This window comes from Trichosurus vulpecula, chromosome 3 (genome assembly GCF_011100635.1).
Source record: "Trichosurus vulpecula isolate mTriVul1 chromosome 3, mTriVul1.pri, whole genome shotgun sequence".
NCBI classification, from domain to species: Eukaryota; Metazoa; Chordata; class Mammalia; order Diprotodontia; family Phalangeridae; genus Trichosurus; species Trichosurus vulpecula.
In genome coordinates, this window is record NC_050575.1 from 83282891 (window position 1) to 83300655 (window position 17765).

The 17765-nt window shown below is 42.9% G+C and overlaps 1 protein-coding gene across 1 annotated transcript in view; it reads left to right on the plus strand.

Moving 5' to 3' along the window:
• Positions 1-17012, plus strand: part of DOCK2 (dedicator of cytokinesis 2) — a 513031-nt gene extending 496019 nt beyond the window's left edge. The window contains exons 45-52 of the mRNA XM_036749404.1: positions 3839-4015; positions 7250-7333; positions 9083-9220; positions 9789-9916; positions 10671-10842; positions 11613-11733; positions 14117-14256; positions 15998-17012. Coding sequence (XP_036605299.1) covers positions 3839-4015; positions 7250-7333; positions 9083-9220; positions 9789-9916; positions 10671-10842; positions 11613-11733; positions 14117-14256; positions 15998-16072 — 1035 coding nt within the window. The 3' untranslated portion in view covers positions 16073-17012. The remainder of the gene's footprint in view (positions 1-3838; positions 4016-7249; positions 7334-9082; positions 9221-9788; positions 9917-10670; positions 10843-11612; positions 11734-14116; positions 14257-15997) is intronic.
• The last annotated feature ends 753 nt before the right edge of the window (positions 17013-17765 follow it).

Below are 17765 nucleotides of genomic sequence, written 5' to 3' on the forward strand. Positions count from 1 at the left end.
CAGTCTATCTTGCCACCATCCTTCTCCTGGAGCCTTATTCTTACTTCTTCATATGTTATTGCCTACTTGGTGAAGGAAGGATTATATGAAAGGAATGGATAGGGGGATTATGGCCTCAAGAAAGCCAAAGGTATTAATCTTGTTCTGATGTCTTTGAGGTCTCAGTCCCTCTTCCACCTAGATATCCTTTACAAAATGGGCCAGGAAATCCTTAGGAAGGGTCATCCGAAGAATTGCCTCTGAAAGATTGATGTTGTCTTGAGGAAGATTTCCAGATATGTTCCTGGCCCAGACTGAATAAATACTATGCTAAAAGCCTTTCATTCCTAAATATTTGCTTTTCTGTTCTGTATGTTAATATTTATTTTATATGATACTTATTCCAGGTATAGTTTCTGACAGTGTTTTTTTTTTTTAAAGATGCTCTGTTAGAGCTGAATTGCAGATTCTCTCCTTTTGTATAGTAGAAAGAAACCTGGCCTGGGAATCAGGAAATCTGAGGTCTATCTATGGATCTAGCCATGGGATACTCATTCATTCATTCGTTCATTCAACAAGCACCTACTATGTGCCAGGCCCTGAACTTTGAGTTTAATTCTTTCATCTCTCCTGAGTCTGTTTCCTTATCTGTAAAACAGGACAGTAATAATAGTATCTGCCCTATAAATCTGCCCTAATAGTAACATCTTCCTTCACTATTATAACTTTGGGGTAGATCTAGCTAGATAATGTGTGTGGAAGTGCTTTGAAAAATATGACATAGGATTTTAGATGTAGAATTGGAAGGGGACATGCAGGAGTGGGGAACCTATGGCCTTGAGGCCACATGTGGCCTTCTAGGTCCTTGGGTGCAACCTTTTGACTGAGTCAAAGTTTTACAGCACAAATCCTTTTATTAAGGGGATTTGTCCTGCGAAGTTTAGATTCAGTCAAAGGGCTGCACTTGAGGACCTAGAGGGCCACTGTGGCCTCAGGTTCCACCACCCTTGATTGAGGCCATTTAGTTGAACCTCTTCATTTTATGGATGAGGAAACGGAAGTCAAGGGAAGTTAAATCACTTATCCAAGGTCACACATCCAAGTAGGATCTGAACCCAGGTCATCTATTTCCACCATTGGTGTTGTTCCCACTGGACCAGCCTGCCTCCTTTTTCTATGCAAATAGAAGGGATCATATCATTATCATCTTATTTTTTGTACAGTATGCTTTGGGGCATTCCTTAAGGGCTTTCACCTATTGAGATAGTTTATCCTCAGATCTTTGAGGGGAGGGTTTATTATCCCAACTGTATAGGTAAGGAATTGAAGCACAGAGATAAATGCAGTGACTTGCCCAAAATCGCACCACAAATTAATGACAGAATCAGGACCAGAATCCAGGTCTGCCGACTCCCCAGGCTCCTTTCATCAGACTCTCCTGTAGCAGGAGTTTTATATTTGGTCTTTACTAATGTCCTTAGATAAGAAAGCAAAGTTATTTTTAATTCTCACTCTCTGAGTTTGATGACGACAGTGATGATAAAGATTTGAGGAATAAAAAAAGCTTTCAAAAATGAGGAAAATCAAATCAATGGGTGTTTCTGTTTTTACCAACTCATTTAAAAACCTGATTCATTCAGTGCCATACCAGGGCCCTGCTGAAATTCACGGTACTGTACAGGGTTCAATCTAAGTGGTCACGATAAATTTCCTTCAGAACGCAGCATAGGCTCGTGGCTCATAAAACACCCACTGAGCTGGTCTGTGAATTTGATGTGAAACCAGATGGCAGGCCTCAGCTTATGCAAACAGAGCTTGTGTGAGGGCAGGGAGCTTGGCCCCAGTATAGCAGGTTCAGATTCATTCCTGTCCCTCACTTTGTATAGGCTTGAGTCCTGAGATGCAAAAAAGAGGCCCAGACTTTGAATTCCCACTCATGGTGCAAAAGAAATGAATGCCCTTCTCAGAGCTCCCCAGGTGAAAAGGAGGGGAGGTATAGGCTTATGGGGACGTGCAGAGAAGGTTGGAACCTGACGGATGGGATGATGCACCATGAGTCTTGCTCCAGATAACGTCAGGGAACAGACTGAAACAGCAGTAGGTGCCCTTAGCCCAAGAGGTTTAGACAGATTTGTGTTAGCATGATGTCCACCATTCTATTTATTATGAAATAGCACCACCCCTCTCCAGTGGCTGGTGGGGGGTTCTCCTTGAATTCCTATGAGAATCAGAAGATGCTTCACCACTCCCAGGAAGACTCCCCTGACTACTCTGATGTTCAGAGATCTCTAACTTCTCCGAACTCCAGATAGCCTTAGAGTACCCTCCCCTTGCTAAGCTTAAGCTCCTATATTATCTTCAAAAAAGGAAGAAGAAAGGTTATTAGGGAGAAATGGAACTTTTACAGTCAGAAAAACAAAAACAAAACAAAACAAGTCCCATCTATGTGTGTTCAGAGCTTGGGGGAGGGTCCTTATGTTTGGGATTTTCTTCCATGAATCCATGTTTCCCCTCAATAGAATGTAAGCTTCTTGAGGGTATCTCTGATGCCAAGCATAGCATCTGGCACCGAATCAGCCTAATCAATAAGCATCTATTAAACATCTACTATGTGTCTACCTCAGTATTTCAAGGTATAAAGACAAAAATTAAATAATCCTTGCCCTCAAGAAACTTGCTTTATATCCAGGGAGACAATACAGTTATTTGCAAAATAAATAGAAATTGCCACTTAATAAATGGTGGTCAAAAACAATTAAATTGAAACATGAAGTAGCTTTCTTGCCAACTCAGTTCAATTCAATTCAGTTAAATGAATATTTATCAGGTACCTACTATGCTAGGTTTTTGGGATACAAAGACTGCAAAAGTCTATAGTCCCTGTCCCCAAAGAGAGTGCAGTATGTTAAAGGAGGTAGGGTCTGTATATACAAAATAATGGCGTAACTAGATAGGAGAAGTCTAACACAGACCTGAGATGTTTGGAAAAGGGAAGGATCGCTTCTAGCTAGGAGGTAGGAGGGGGGGATCAGAAAAGGCTAATGGAGGAGTTGGGCCCTGAAGGCTCTTGGAGGTATTTCTTGGAGACAAAGAAGGAACATTATTCCTCCAGTCTATTTCTTCCCTGAAGTATTGGCTTCTTCCTAACTTAGAGGCAGCCCACCTTTCGCCCAAGCCTCTCCCTGATGTGACTCCCTTGGTTCATTGGTGATGATAATAGTAGCTAACATTTATGTGGCTCCTATGTGCCAGGCGCTGTGCTAAATGCTTATGATTATTATCTCATTCAGACCTCATAACAATCCTGGGAGGGAGGTGCTATTATTATGTCTGTTTTACAGATAAAAGAAACAGAGGCAAACAGGCTATGTGAATTGTCCAGGGTCACACAGCTAGATAGTGTATGATGCCAGATTTGAATTCAGATCTTCCTGACTCCAGGCTCAGAGCTCTATCACCATCATCACAATAGCAAGCATTTACATAGTGCCCTAAGGTTTGCAAAGTGCTTTACAAATACGATTTCATTTTATCCTTATAACAACCCTGGGATGTAGATGCTAGTATTATCCTCATTTTACAGTTAAGGAAACTGAGGCAAACAAAGGTTAAGCGATTTACCCAGAGTCATGCAGCTAGTAAGTGTCTCAGGGTAGATTTGAACACCAGTTCACCTATGCCGCCTGACTCCAGGTTACCTATACCACCTAGCTGCCTATAATAAGGTCCTTCACTTATACCTCTGGAAATTTTTCTGCATTAAACTTATATACAAAAAATGAAGTCAGTACTAATGACTTAAAAAATAAAATAAAATATACTAAAAGCCATTTTTTTCTTGGTGATCTCCTTTCCATAGACCACAATTAGTCCTCTGGAGAATGCCATCGAAACCATGTCCACAGCTAATGAGAAGATCCTGATGATGATTAATCAATACCAGAGTGATGAGAATCTCCCCATCAACCCTCTCTCCATGCTTCTGAATGGGATCGTGGACCCTGCCGTCATGGGAGGATTTGCAAAATATGAAAAGGTGAGGTCTTTGGAGGCAAGAGGACATCCCCAAAGGTCTGTCAGAGACAGAAGCCTTCCTAGGTGGCACAGAACATGGGCCTGATGCCAGCCATTGAAGAGTCATTGTTTCCTTGTGATTTTCCTCACCAGCCAGACGTTTCCTGATAAGACTGTTGTGATGAGGCTGCAGCTCGATTAGTGGAATATAAATTCATGTGGGCCTTCTGCCACACGTGGCTGCTATAGACCTCTCAATGACTACTTATCAATTGATTTCATAGCATCATATATTTTGAGAAAGGCAGAATCTTATAGTGCCTACAGACCCAGCCTAGAAACTAGAATGACCTGAGTTCAAGTCCTGCTGCTGACAGACACTGGCAGTGTGATCTTGGGCAAAACCCTTCACTGCTTTCTAAGACTAGAGGTTGCAGACATCACCAGCTTGCATTGGTAGAGTTCCCCTAACCAATGAGATCATAGGTCCAGTCCCTTTCCATAGATTTAGAGCTGCAAGGTAGCATTAGACACCTAGTAGTCCAACCCCCTCATTTTACATGAGGATACCAAGACCCATAGAGGATAAGAGATTTATCCTCTCTTGCACGGGCCAAAAAGCTGGGATTCCAACCCAGATCTTCTGACTTCAAATCCAGTGCCCTACCCACTGTCCCAAGCTGCCTCTTCCTATGTCATGTCCCAGAGAAATAGGGAGGTTTGAGGTTTGCTATCCCCATTTGATGGACTCAACTGTCTCTATTTGAGCCACGGCCTTACAGGCTGAATGAGACTCTAAGAGATAGGCCATACACAGTGCGAACCTCTGCCAAGAGCAGCTGTGAATCAAAGGACATTCCCCAGGAGTACCTTTCAATTTCATATTGGTGCCTTCATCCACCACCATGGTCACAAGGTCAGTCACCATACCACCAGTTGCACCAGCTTCCACTAGCTAGGATGTTATGAGATTTTACATATATATATATGTGTGTGTGTGTGTGTGTGTGTGTGTGTGTGTGTGTGTGTGTGTATGCATATGTTTATGTATATATACACACATGTATATACACACATATACATACATACTTGCATGTGTATATGTATATATATATACTTATGTGTATATATGCATATGTGTGTATTTGTATATGTGTGTATTTGTATATGTGTGTATATATGTATCTATACGTGTATATGTAGGTATATGTATACATACTTATGTATATATATAGATAGATATAGATACACAAATATATCTGTTATTGTTCAATTGTTTCAGTCATGCCCAACTCTTCATGACCCAGTTTAGGGTTTTCTTGGCAAAGATACTGGAATAGTTGGCCATTTGCTTCTCCAGCTTATTTTATAGACAAGGAAGTGAGGCAAACAGGGTTCAGTGACTTTCCCAGGGTCACACAGCTAGGAAGCGTCTGAGATCAGATTTGAACTCAGGAAAATGAGTCTTCCTGACTTCAGACCTGGCATTCTATCACTGCACCACCTAGATGCCCATATATACGCTATAGCAATATAAACAGACAGAGACTTGGCTCCACATACAAGAAACTCACTGAGCAGAGAGTAAGACAGACATGTTGGGGAGGGAACTCACTCACAGATGAGGTTCAGGTGGTAAGATTCTATACCCTAAAAAGGCCTTGGCTGAGAACAGGTAATTGGTACAGATGTGTGGGGGAGGGTGGAGGGGGTTATTTCTAATCAGACCTAGGCGTAGTGGAAAAGTTGTCTGAGTCCCTTATCCATACCAGGCTTAGATGAAGTTCAGCTAAGGGGAGTTTCATTATCAGGAGCACAAACTGGTGGGAGCGTCTAACATTAACTAGGGCAGCAGAGGGAGAATGACGGAAGGCCCCTGCAGTAGGTCAAGAGTTCATCCCACCAAGAACAGCAAGCCTTATCCACCTGACCCACAGTTAACTGTGGAAAAGCACAAACTGTCTATTTTTGCCTATATGTTTCTATGGGCACTAGGACCACTTACTTGGCCTAAGTGACTCCATATGTCATTATTATATGACATCAAGCTATACCCAATAACGTCAAACAATGTAGGTTTATAATTATCACAGTTATCTATCTGTATCTCCATATAAGGTCCTTCATAGTTGAAACTGCTCTACCCGGTGGTGATGACTGTGGCAACAATGGTGGATGAAAAAACCAACATAATAGCCATGGCCTTGTCAAAATTGTCTCACTAGAGAACACTCCTTGATTGGTAACCACTATTCATAGACTTTCATTGTCTGCAGAGCCTGCCTCGTTGGATGCATGTATTTATGCATGTAATTGTAATTGTGTGTTGTGCATTTAGATATGTATACATTTACATGGATGTACATGTATAGTTCTAGAGGTGTGATTTCCTCTGGGTAGGGAACTCCCAGTGTGGGATCTCCCTGTACTGATGCAAATTAGCAACTTATCTGTGACTTATCACCTTAGGAAGTTGTTGACGGTGTTGTTTGTCCTTCATTTTTGAAGAGAACTGAAATTAATGTGTCAAAGGCAGAATTTGAACCCAGGTTTTCCTAATTTCAAGGTCATACTTTTAGCCGCTTTCTCATTGCTGCACCTTGCAGACCTAGAGCAATGATATAGATACACTTATACAGAAACACAGAGATACACACACAACTATCCATTGGTCCATTTAGCTATCCATCCATCCATTCATCCATCCATCCATTCATCCATCCATCCATCCATCCATCTATCCATCCATCCATCCATCCATCCATCTATTCATCTATCCATCCATCCATCCATCCATCCATCCATCTATCCATCCATCCATCCATCCATCCATCCACCCATCCATTCATCTATCCATCTGTCCATCCATCCATCCATCCATCCATCCATCCATCCATCCATTAATTCATCTATCCATCCGTCTTTCCCAGTGAAGAACCAATGACCTAGATAGTCAGTAACCTTCTGAAGGTCATAGTGAGAAGAACAAGAAGCTGAGAAACAAACCCCCAAGCTCCTGCCACCCTGCATTTAGACTGTGATTCTCATTATGAGCCAGACCTGGTTCGAGCCTCTTAGGCACGGGAACCCCACAGCAGAGATCTCCACAGGTAACTTTGTTCTGAAGCAGAGAAATCTATTTGCCTTCCCTTTCAAGTCAAATTCTTTGCCAAGCACCAGAGAGCTTGGGGCTGGCCAGTCTCATTTTTTTGTGTGTGTTGGGGAAGAAAAACTCATTCTCATCTATCTGATCCAGGCTTTCTTCACAGAAGAATATACTAGAAATCACCCTGAAGACCAAGACAAACTGAGCCAACTCAAGGACCTGATCGCATGGCAGGTACTGTGGGGTGAGACAGGGAATTCCTGTCGCAGTATTTATATTCCTCTCTCTCCTTCCTTTTGATTGCTGCCAAGTGACAGAACATGATTTAAAATGATTTTCTATCACTTCCATGAATGACATCTTTACTGGATGAAACAATAATAAAAATTATATCTGACATTTACATAATGATTTGAGGTTTGCATAGTGCTTCCCATCCATTACCTCATTTGATTGAACCCCATGAGAGCCCTGTGAGGTGAGTATTATGGGCACTGTTAGTCCCTTTTTAAATATAAGGAAAATGAGACTCAGAAAAGATAAATAACGTAGCCATGGTTGTACACCTAGTAAGTGTCAGAACTCAAACCCACGTCATCTGGATTGTCTAGTGCACTATCTGTTATGACATGCTGCTTTCCCAGAGAACATCAGGAGATGGAGATTTTCAGATAACTTTATCTGTATTAACCATGGGAATGTAGCTTTGTGAGCAGGCTAAAATAAAAGATCAGTTATTTAGACATTGGAATAATTAATACTATGGTTGTGCTTCACCTCTTCCCCCAACCCCATCCCACCACCATGGATTCATTTTATTAATTGTACTTGTCTGAGGTTAAATTAAAACCGAAATTTTGTTCCCTGAGCTCATGTTGCCCAAATAACAGGGGATACAAGCCAAAAGGGGACAGGAACAGAATTGAAGGAGGCCCTTGTAGATCTGTCTTTTCTTCTTTCTAAAAACCAGTCTTCTTCTCTTGTCCCTCTGTTTTCTTCTCCCCTTTCCTTTCTTTTCCTTCTCACCTTCCCCCTCATTCCTTCTGCCTTTCTTCTCTCTCCTCTCCCCTTTTCTGCCTCTCTACCTCTTTCTGTCTTTCTTCCTCTGTCTCTGTCTCTCTTTTTGTGTCTCACTTTGCCTATCTGTCTCTCCCTCCCCTCTGCCCCTGTTCTTCCCTTCTTTCCTCCCTCTTTCCTCTTTCTCTTCTAGGAAAAAGAGGTGCCTAGGAGATACATAAGGGGTACTTAGGTTGCTGTTGCCAGGCTTCTGACAGACCTGTCTTTCCCTCTGGGTTCTCTTACAACTGCCCCCCTCAGACACTGACATGCTGTCTGTATACCTCTCCTCACAGCAAAGATACATTTGCCTCTAGAGGTCAGGAGACTAGAGAACTGGGAGAGATCAGTCCCAGGGAGGCAGGTGTTTGAATGACACTGAGTGAGGTGCTGAAGGATTAGCTACTGTCACTGCCTACTTCATTCACAGCACAAAGGAAAGCCAGCTTTTGCTCTAGGGAATATATGCTACTCTGGGGAGATCTGGGACATAAAAACATTGGTTGTAGGTTCTGTTGTGTTTATTTTCTTTCTTTTTTTTTTCTTTTTGAAATAAGAATTCCTAATTAAGGACCTCCTGTGCCTTCTACTCTTTATCTAAAGGGCTGCTTTAAAATACAAAATCCAAAAAACCTCCAGATGGCTTTTAATCCTGAGTGTATTCCATGCTGTCTAGTTTCTCCTTGATTTTTTTCTTTCCTATTTTCTTTGGTGAATCAACAAACCTGTAAGGGTCACCCAGATCTTGAAGGATAGAATTCACATGAATTCTTTAAAGGCAGATTATGCATGATCCTTACAGAGATGGCTGGGGTCAGGGGTGTAAAATGAAAGAAAAGGGACTCCGAGGAAGAATCCATTGATTACTCGTGATCTGATAGTTAATAATAGGAACCCAGTTCACCATTCTCTCTTTGTCCTTTCCAGATCCCCTTCCTAGGAGCTGGGATTAAGATCCATGAGAAAAGGGTATCTGAAAACCTCCGTCCTTTCCATGACCGGATGGAAGAGTGTTTTAAGAGCTTGAAAGTGAAGGTGGAAAAGGAATATGGAGTCCGAGAGCTGGTATGGCCCCATGATGGGGAAGAATATGTGTGTGTGTGTGTGTGTGTGTGTGTGTGTGTGTGTGTGTGTGTGTGTTTATGTGTGTGAGTAGGGAGTGGAAAAATGGGTGGGTGGGTGGGAGGAGGTGGAGACAGGGAATAGGGAACTAGAATCATGCTTGAGAATTAATTGGCTCAGAGTAGACTTTATCCTGATTTTAGGATGGAAAGAATCCAAAAATGCAATCATACCATTGTAGTGGACATCAAATGCTATGATTCTGATTCTTCTGTCAAATTGTCAATCAATTCAATTCTGTTCAGCAAACACTTTGAGCACCAAAGACATATTGGTAGAAATGAGACTCCATCCAGACTGCTGGGTTTTCTAACACAAAATTCTGAGTCTCCTAATTCCCTTCTGCGGCAACTCTCTGCCTTCCCACATGCCACCTATACATACCACCACTGCAGGGATCCACAATCAATGGCTGAAAGACAACTACATCAATGCCTGCTCCTATCTGCTTCTTGATGTATATCAATCTGCAGTATTTAGCCTCCATTTCTCCTGTGTTTTTGTCCCATAGCCTGATTTTGATGACAGGAGATTAGGCCGTCCTCGATCTATGCTTCGATCCTATCGGCAGATGTCCATCATTTCCCTGACCTCCATGAGCTCGGATTGCAGTACCCCCAACAAGGCTGTATCAGAAAGGTTGGCTGTGGCTATCCACTTGACCCTTTCCTCTATTTCCTGAAAAACCCTCACAGGTTTCCTTCACATAGTGCCCTGACCCCCGTTCAATTTGTGTCCCTTCACTCTTCTATTCCATCCTAGGGACCCCTCATGTTCTCCTTACCAACTCATCCCTATATAGTGGCAGAATTCTTCCATCTTCCGTTTCATAGGGTCTTGTGGTGTTCTACCTTTCTTCTTGCCCCAAGAAATCCCCATTCCCTTCCTAGCTTCATAGAACCATCTCTACCCTGTCACCCCACCTGTTTTCCATATCATGGCAGTCTTCCCCTGAGAAATGATGCTTTCATCCCACAGGACACGATGACAGTTGTGAGCAACTCTCTCCATATGCCTCCCCCCATCCACTATCATGGTACCATTCTCCCTTTCCACCCCATTTTATCATCACTGCACTTCCTTACATCTGGCAAACTGAGGAACTGTCTCCCCCTGTGCCTCTGGATCCTTTTCTCCCAGGGTTATGGCACACTCTTTACCTCTTCAGACCCCTGCATTTGTTAACCCTAGAACAGCTAAGTCTGGTTCTGATAAGTACCTCTCCCATCCCCATGTCCCCACATCCTTAATTCCTCTACTAAGACCATAAGTAACTCCCTTTCTCCCCTTCCCTGGTAATGCTGTCCCAACAAAGAAGTCCTAGCATGGCAAGGAAGTTCAATGCTATTTCTTACAGAAGTATCTCTTACTGCTTGCTGCTTGTGCCCTCTAGCTTTGACCTGGATGTAGCCCCACCAGGGACCCCAAAAGCAGAGATGGAAGAGAACCTCCCTCAAGGCAACACCCTGCCTGAGGTAAAGCTACGGAGGTCCAAGAAGAGAATGAAAAGAAGTAGTGTGGTGTTTGCTGATGAGAAAACCGTGGCTGAGTCAGACATGAAGCGAGTGAGTGTCAGAGAGCTAAAGCTTTTCATGCCTCAATGGGATTGTAGGAGGAAGGAGGAGGCTTATTTGGGTGCTAGCAGAGCCCAGCTTAGAGCAGTCTGGATCTTTCTTCTTCCTACCTCTGGGAACTAATGTAATCCTCCCTCTCCAACCAGAACTCTCCAGGCCTGGAATCATTTTTAAAGATGTACAGTCAGTTTTGGGATCTTGGACGATTTCAGTTTAGTTTATTTCGGATCTTGGGTGGTTACTCTCTGGGCTTTCCTTTCCTATAAAATGACTGTACTGGACTACAGATGATAACTAAAGTCTAATGTTCTATGATTATATGACTTTAAAGTCTAGTCTCTTAGGTGTCTTCTAAGCCTGTCCCAGAGATGTTATTCATTTAGGGGGGAAGGAAAGGGAGAGCGAGAGCAAGAGTGAGTGAGAGAGAGAGACAGGAAGGAAGGGAGGGAGGAAGGAAGGAAGGAAGGAAGGAAGGAAGGAAGGAAGGAAGGAAGGAAGGAAGGAAGGAAGGAAGGAAGGAAGGAAGAAAGGAAAAAAGGAAGGAAAAAAGGAGGGAAGGAAGGAAGAGAAAAAAGAGAACTATTCTTATTGACCTGTACACAGAGTACGGAGTAATACACTGTAGGCAAGGGACTGTATGCAGGGATATTTAATGTTGTAGTTTTAATCATGATGACCAAGACCAATCCCCTCCCCTTCCCAAACTGACTTAGTTGCTTTCAGCTAACCTTGTATATGTTTGTGTGTGTATTGTCATCCAGTTATCAAGGAAGCATGAGTTCATGAGTGACACCAACCTCTCTGAACACCTGACTCTCCCACCAAAAACATCTGTCCTTAAGCAGATGAGCTTCGCCAGTCAGTCTATGCCAACCATTCCAGGTACAAGTCCTCCTGCAAGAATCTAAAGGGAACTCTGGCTATTGAACCAGATAATTAAAAGATGAGTGGGAATTATAGTCATGTCTTAGGTCAAGGAAGATCAAGCAAAGCATTTTAGGAAATCTGATAAACCTCAAGGAGGGTAGGTAATCCTGCCTTTCAGTAAAGGACTTATCAGTTACTCGGGCCATTCTTCCCCTAGAAACCTGATGTCATACCCATACCACCCCTTCTCCCTCCCTTGTCTCCCACCTCTAGCCATGACATGAGCCCTAGTAAGACCTGGGTCCTGGATTCAAGACCATCCTCATCCTTCTCACTCTCTTAGCATAACACAATCCTCTCCATAGCCAGGGTCAAACTTGCCCTTGCTATATTGAGTTTCTAGTGCTTTCTAAGGCTGAGGTTTCCCCTAGTCCAGAGAGTTGTTTCTATGGATCCAGGGCTATTTCTAGTTTGAAAATTAGACCAATCATTTCTTAGGTTTATATTGCCCATAATTCTTTTCAAAGCACTTTCACAATCATTATTACACTGAATCATCACAACAGCTTTGAAGTAGGCAAGGAGAAGATTAATATTATTGGAGAAGCAGCATGGAGTGGTGGATAGAGAGTTGTACTTCACATCCAGCCTCGGGTCCTTACTAACTTACAGGCGGTTGTGTGACAATAATGTAAGCAGACTTAAATGTGAGCTCTTGATCACCACTACTGTCACCACTACCACCACTACTATTACTAATGACCACGACGCTACTACCACCACCACCATTATTATTATGGCCACCACCACTACCACCACTATTGTTACTATCACCACCACTACCACCACCACCACTGCTACCATTACTAATGACCACTACACTACTACCACCCCCCTCATTGTTATTACGACCACCACTATTGTTACTATCACCACCATCACTATTACTAATACTGCTACTGATACCACTACTACCACAACTACCACCATCATTACTATTGCTACTACTGCTACCACTACCACTACTATCACTACTTCCAACCACCCCTACCACCATTATCACCACTACTACGATCACCATCATACTACTACCACCACTACCACTACTATTGCTATTGTCACTACTATCACCACTACTACTATCATTACTACTACCACTACTATCGCTACCACCACCGCCGCCATTGCTACCACTACTACTACTACTACTACTACTACCCTTATTGGCACCACCACTATCACTACTGCTGCTACTATTTGTGGTTATATTGTTATTAACTATGTAGACCTGGGTAAGTCATTTAACCTCTGTTTATATATATATATATATGTGTGTGTGTGTGTGTGTGTGTATGTGTGTGTATATATACACACATACATATATGTATATGTATTTATACATACACATATACGTACATATATGCATATACATACACATGCATTCATACATACATATACATACACATATATACACACACACATATGCATTCATACATGCATTTACATACCTACATGCACATACATACATACACACACACACACACACACACACATACGGCAGACCTAATGTCCACAAAGTTTCCTTCCAATTCTAAATCTATGGTTCTATGATCTATAAATAAAAACAGAGTGTGGACGAGGAGATGAAGTGACTTATCAAGCTCATAGCCTAAGTCAGAGGCTGAGGGGACTACAAAGTAAGTCTCCTCCCATTCCAGTTCAGGTCAGGGCCATTTCTGCTATGCCACCTTGATGACTCCCATAAGAATGAGAACCAGATCCTCCTGAGGCCAGCAGAATAGGGAACAGAGAAAGGAAAGGCATTCTTTTCTCCTTTCCTTAAGATAGAATTTCCTGGGTCCTCTGGGTGCCAAAATGTCCTCCTCTCGCCCCCATTCCCCACCCCCCATCCTCACCCTGCTCATTTTCTACCTAGATACCCTTGAGCACTGCTCCATCCTGGTGCCAAGAGGCAGGACTGCCGTCACCTAAACCAGCACTGCAGACTCTCTCTCTCTCTCTCACACACACACACACACACACACACACACACACACACAGGAGAATCATAGAACTTAGAGCTAAAGCACCTGAGAAGCTGCCTAATCCAACCTCAATTGACAGAGGCAGAAAATAAGCCTTACAAATGACAAGTGTCTTGCCCACAGTCATACAAGTAGGAAGCAACAGAGGATGGATCAGCAAAGGATCCTCTGGTACCAAAACCATTACTCTTTCTCACGTGGCCTCGCTCTAGGAACAAAAAGCTAGGAGAAAGTGCTTCCCTCTCCCTGGCAATTAGGAGTTGTCCCTCAGCAGAGCCTGCCTCACTACCTGCCTTTATAGCTCCCTCATTACCTCCTTTCCTCACCCCCTCCAACGTCTGGGTTATTTCTAGCATTAACGTTGTCAGTGGCCCCCAGTCAGGGGCCGGATGAGGCCTGTGCATCCCCCCGGCTCAGCCAGACCTTCTTTCTCTCTGATGGGGACAAGAAGACCCTAACAAGGAAAAAGGTGAACCAGTTCTTCAAGACAATGGTATGTATACATGGGGCTGGCTGGTTGTCATGTGGCAGATTCCCAAGAGTACTGAGAAAGAAGCCTAAGAAAAGCAGTAGCAAAGAGGAAGAGATCCATGTTCAGGGCCTTACCCCAGGTGACAACTTTGGAGCCCAGGTGATATCGGCCCCTCCCAGCTCCCAACTTGCCAAACTCTGGCTAGAAGTGCAGTTCACCACCAGGGCCACATGAGGGCTCTGCTCACTTATGGTTTCAACAGAGCAGGTCTGCCTGGGATCACACCTCTACCCCCATTGCCCTTTGTCAGTGATATAAAAGGAGGAAGAGCTTGGGTTTGAGCCAGGAAAGTGGTAAAGATGGGCAGATATCCCTAACCTTTCAAGGTTGGCATCAAAGAAAATGACTCTTCTCTCTCAGGACGTAATTGTTAGTATCATTGTCAAAGGGAAGTCCCTAAAGACTGTCTTAGTTGGATTTATCTGAGATTAGATTAGGTTGTTTTAGATTATCTATTACATAGATATTTATGGAATAGATTCTATTCCAATACCTTTATTTTTACGATGAGGTAACTGAGACCCAGAGAAAGTGATTTGCCTTGTGTCACGAGCCTTAACTAGGTTGTTGTGACTATGACACTGAAATTTAGAGGACACTGGGAGCATTTGCAGTATTTCCTTCAACAGTATAGACACAAGTTATTTTAGCATTTAGTTACCAAGATCTAATTAATTAGTCAGAAATAGGAAACAATCAACAGTTATCCCTTCCACACTGTGACTTTCCTTTTCAGTATTCCAATATGCCAAGGGTCAGCATAAGAAATTAAATGGGAATTTGGGGGGAGTTTTGAGGAAGTTGCAGATGATACATGAAGTCCGGCAGACAATACAGAAAAAGTTTAGAAACTCAGAAATGCAGAAAAAATATGTACAATATCAGCATATTTTATCTTTTAATACCGTAATAATAAAGACTTCTTCTCTGTTGGGAAGGAAGGGCCAAAAAATTTTATTCAGATTTTCCAGATTGTGGGGATGCTGTGCCCCTAACCCCCACCATGCGGGGTAACCGTTCTTCCTTTTCTTCATTCTCTCCTTAGGCAGTGCTCCAGGTGAGCTTCTTCCTGGGCAGCTCCTGTCCAGTTCCCCAACAGTGATAATCTTTGTCCTCCTCAGTGAACACCACCAGCTTCTGGTGTCCTGGACCCTCTGCCACCCCTCCCCCCTGCAAAAAATACATATATACATGTGTATATATTTATGTGTGTATATATATACACATCTGTGTATGTATATGTATATATGTGTGTGTGCATGCATACATGCATATATATGTACATATATGCACACATATACACACTGTGTATGTGTATGTATGTATGTATATGTATGCGTGTATGTGTGTATTTACATACATATATACACATGTATATGTATATATATGTATATACATATACGCACACATATACGTACATATATACAGATCTACTAGGATCATTTAGTTAGTGAGAAACATGATACTTGAACTCAGGTCTTCTAATACCTACCCATGTGCTTTTGTCACTACATCATGAAAGCCGAGGCAAGGGTATCAGATCCTGGGTTCTCAGACTAGGCCTGCTACACTAGTCTAGGCTAGCTTTGGCCTATGTGGTTGGAGAAGAATTAAGAAAGGGCAGAGGTGGGGGTGACTTTGATCTGGCTACTAAAGCAATCCATACCATCATTACTTGTGTTGTTTCTTCCTTTCTATAAAGTTGGCGTCCAAGTCTTCTGAAGAAGGAAAACAGCCTGGAGAACGTGTTCTAGATAACCTGTCTACTGACCTCTGAGGCAGCTCCAATCTAGTCCCTTCAGACACAGAGAGAAGGGGCCACCCTGCAGAAGAGAAAGAAGGGATTCAGGACATAGCACCTGAAGGAAAGGGTGAGAGATTCCTCTCAACTCTGACCACATTGAGGGCATGACTCACTACCAACACTGGAGACTTTGTGGACCAAGATCTCCCATCCCTGGCTTATTATTTCGTTGGCGCAGAGAGGAAGCTCTTCTCCCTCTTCATGGAATCACTCTTGGGACACAGATAGACATTATTTCTTCTTCTGAAATACTCCAGCACTGTAGCAGCCTTCAAGATGTCCTGGACAAGTATTTCTATAACACATTTTTACAACAGAGTTTGGGGGCGTGGGGGCAAGAATTGTACTTTTGGTATTTTCTAATTCCTGATGACTAATAGGAAGAGCCTTTTAAAATACTTTTTAAATACTTTGCATTCTAAAACCTACCTGCTGGCCTCTTTCTATATGTCTCCTTCTTCTATGTCATGTTTCTTTTTTCTTACTGACAATAAAAGTGACTCTGTGCCTTGTGGTCAGGAATCACTTGACTGTTGTCACTGGCTTCCTATCCTCCTCCCACTCCATACTAGGACTTGTTGGCAGCATCTCATGCTTCCCAGCTGAGGACCAGGAGTGAAGAAGACAAGAGCAGGCATTCTGCCAGGCTTAAAAAAGGGGAACAGAATCCAGTTGGGTCATGCCTGAAGCCAGAGCCATATGGAATCACAATGAAGGAAACCAGCCTGTCCTTGGAGGACTCAAGCAGAAGTCAAATTCTCTGTCACTTCTCTCTCTATCCGTTACCCCCTGAAAGTCTTCTCTCCACAACCTTTTAGGAGCCAACTCCTGGGGTGAATAGCTTTACTCAGACATCTGTAACTAGTTTTCATTCTAAGGACAGTGAAAATAAACATTGTAATTGGAGTCACAAGACCTGGGTTTGGGTCCCACTCCTGCCCATTGTTTTATTTCTCCTGGTCTCATTTTCCTCGTTTATGAAATGAGGGACTGGACCAGATGACCTGTAAGGTTCCTTCAGGCTCAAAATCTGTGATCCCATGGATATACTTTCACCTTTGTAAGTACCACACTGCAGAAGCCAACCCCTCTATGCCTAGTAAATAGTCTTCATGAATATCTATGCCAAAATATTCATCAAAGAGGGAAGGCACCTTAGAGGCCATAGGTCTCAACCCTTTCATTTTGCTGATGAGGCAACTGAGGACAAGAGAGTTGATGATTCACCCAAGACCACACAGGTAGTGACAGAGGCAGGATTTGAACCCAAATCCTGTGACTCCAAAGCCATTGGTCTTTCCAGTGTATTGCACTACTTTTCCTACATGGCAGTCCTGTAATGTAGAGAGCCCCTCCACACTTAGCTGAGCTATTCCTTGGTAAACAAACACAGAATCTAGCCTCAAGGTTTCCCTTGGAGCTTTTCTAGCTTCATGAGGACTCACCAGAGCTTGTGTTCATTGGGATAGTCTTGAAGAACTCTGGACCACCTTCTTTCATTGACAAGAGGCATTATTGGAACTGAACTCTCATTAGATTTGAGAGAAAGGAAAAGAAAAGATTAGGTAAAAAGAAATGGGGCAGTCAGCAAAATTTCGGGAGCCTTGAAATCTTAACTACTAGAAGTCATGCCTCTGGTAACAAAAGTCTGTCCTTGTAAGGTAGG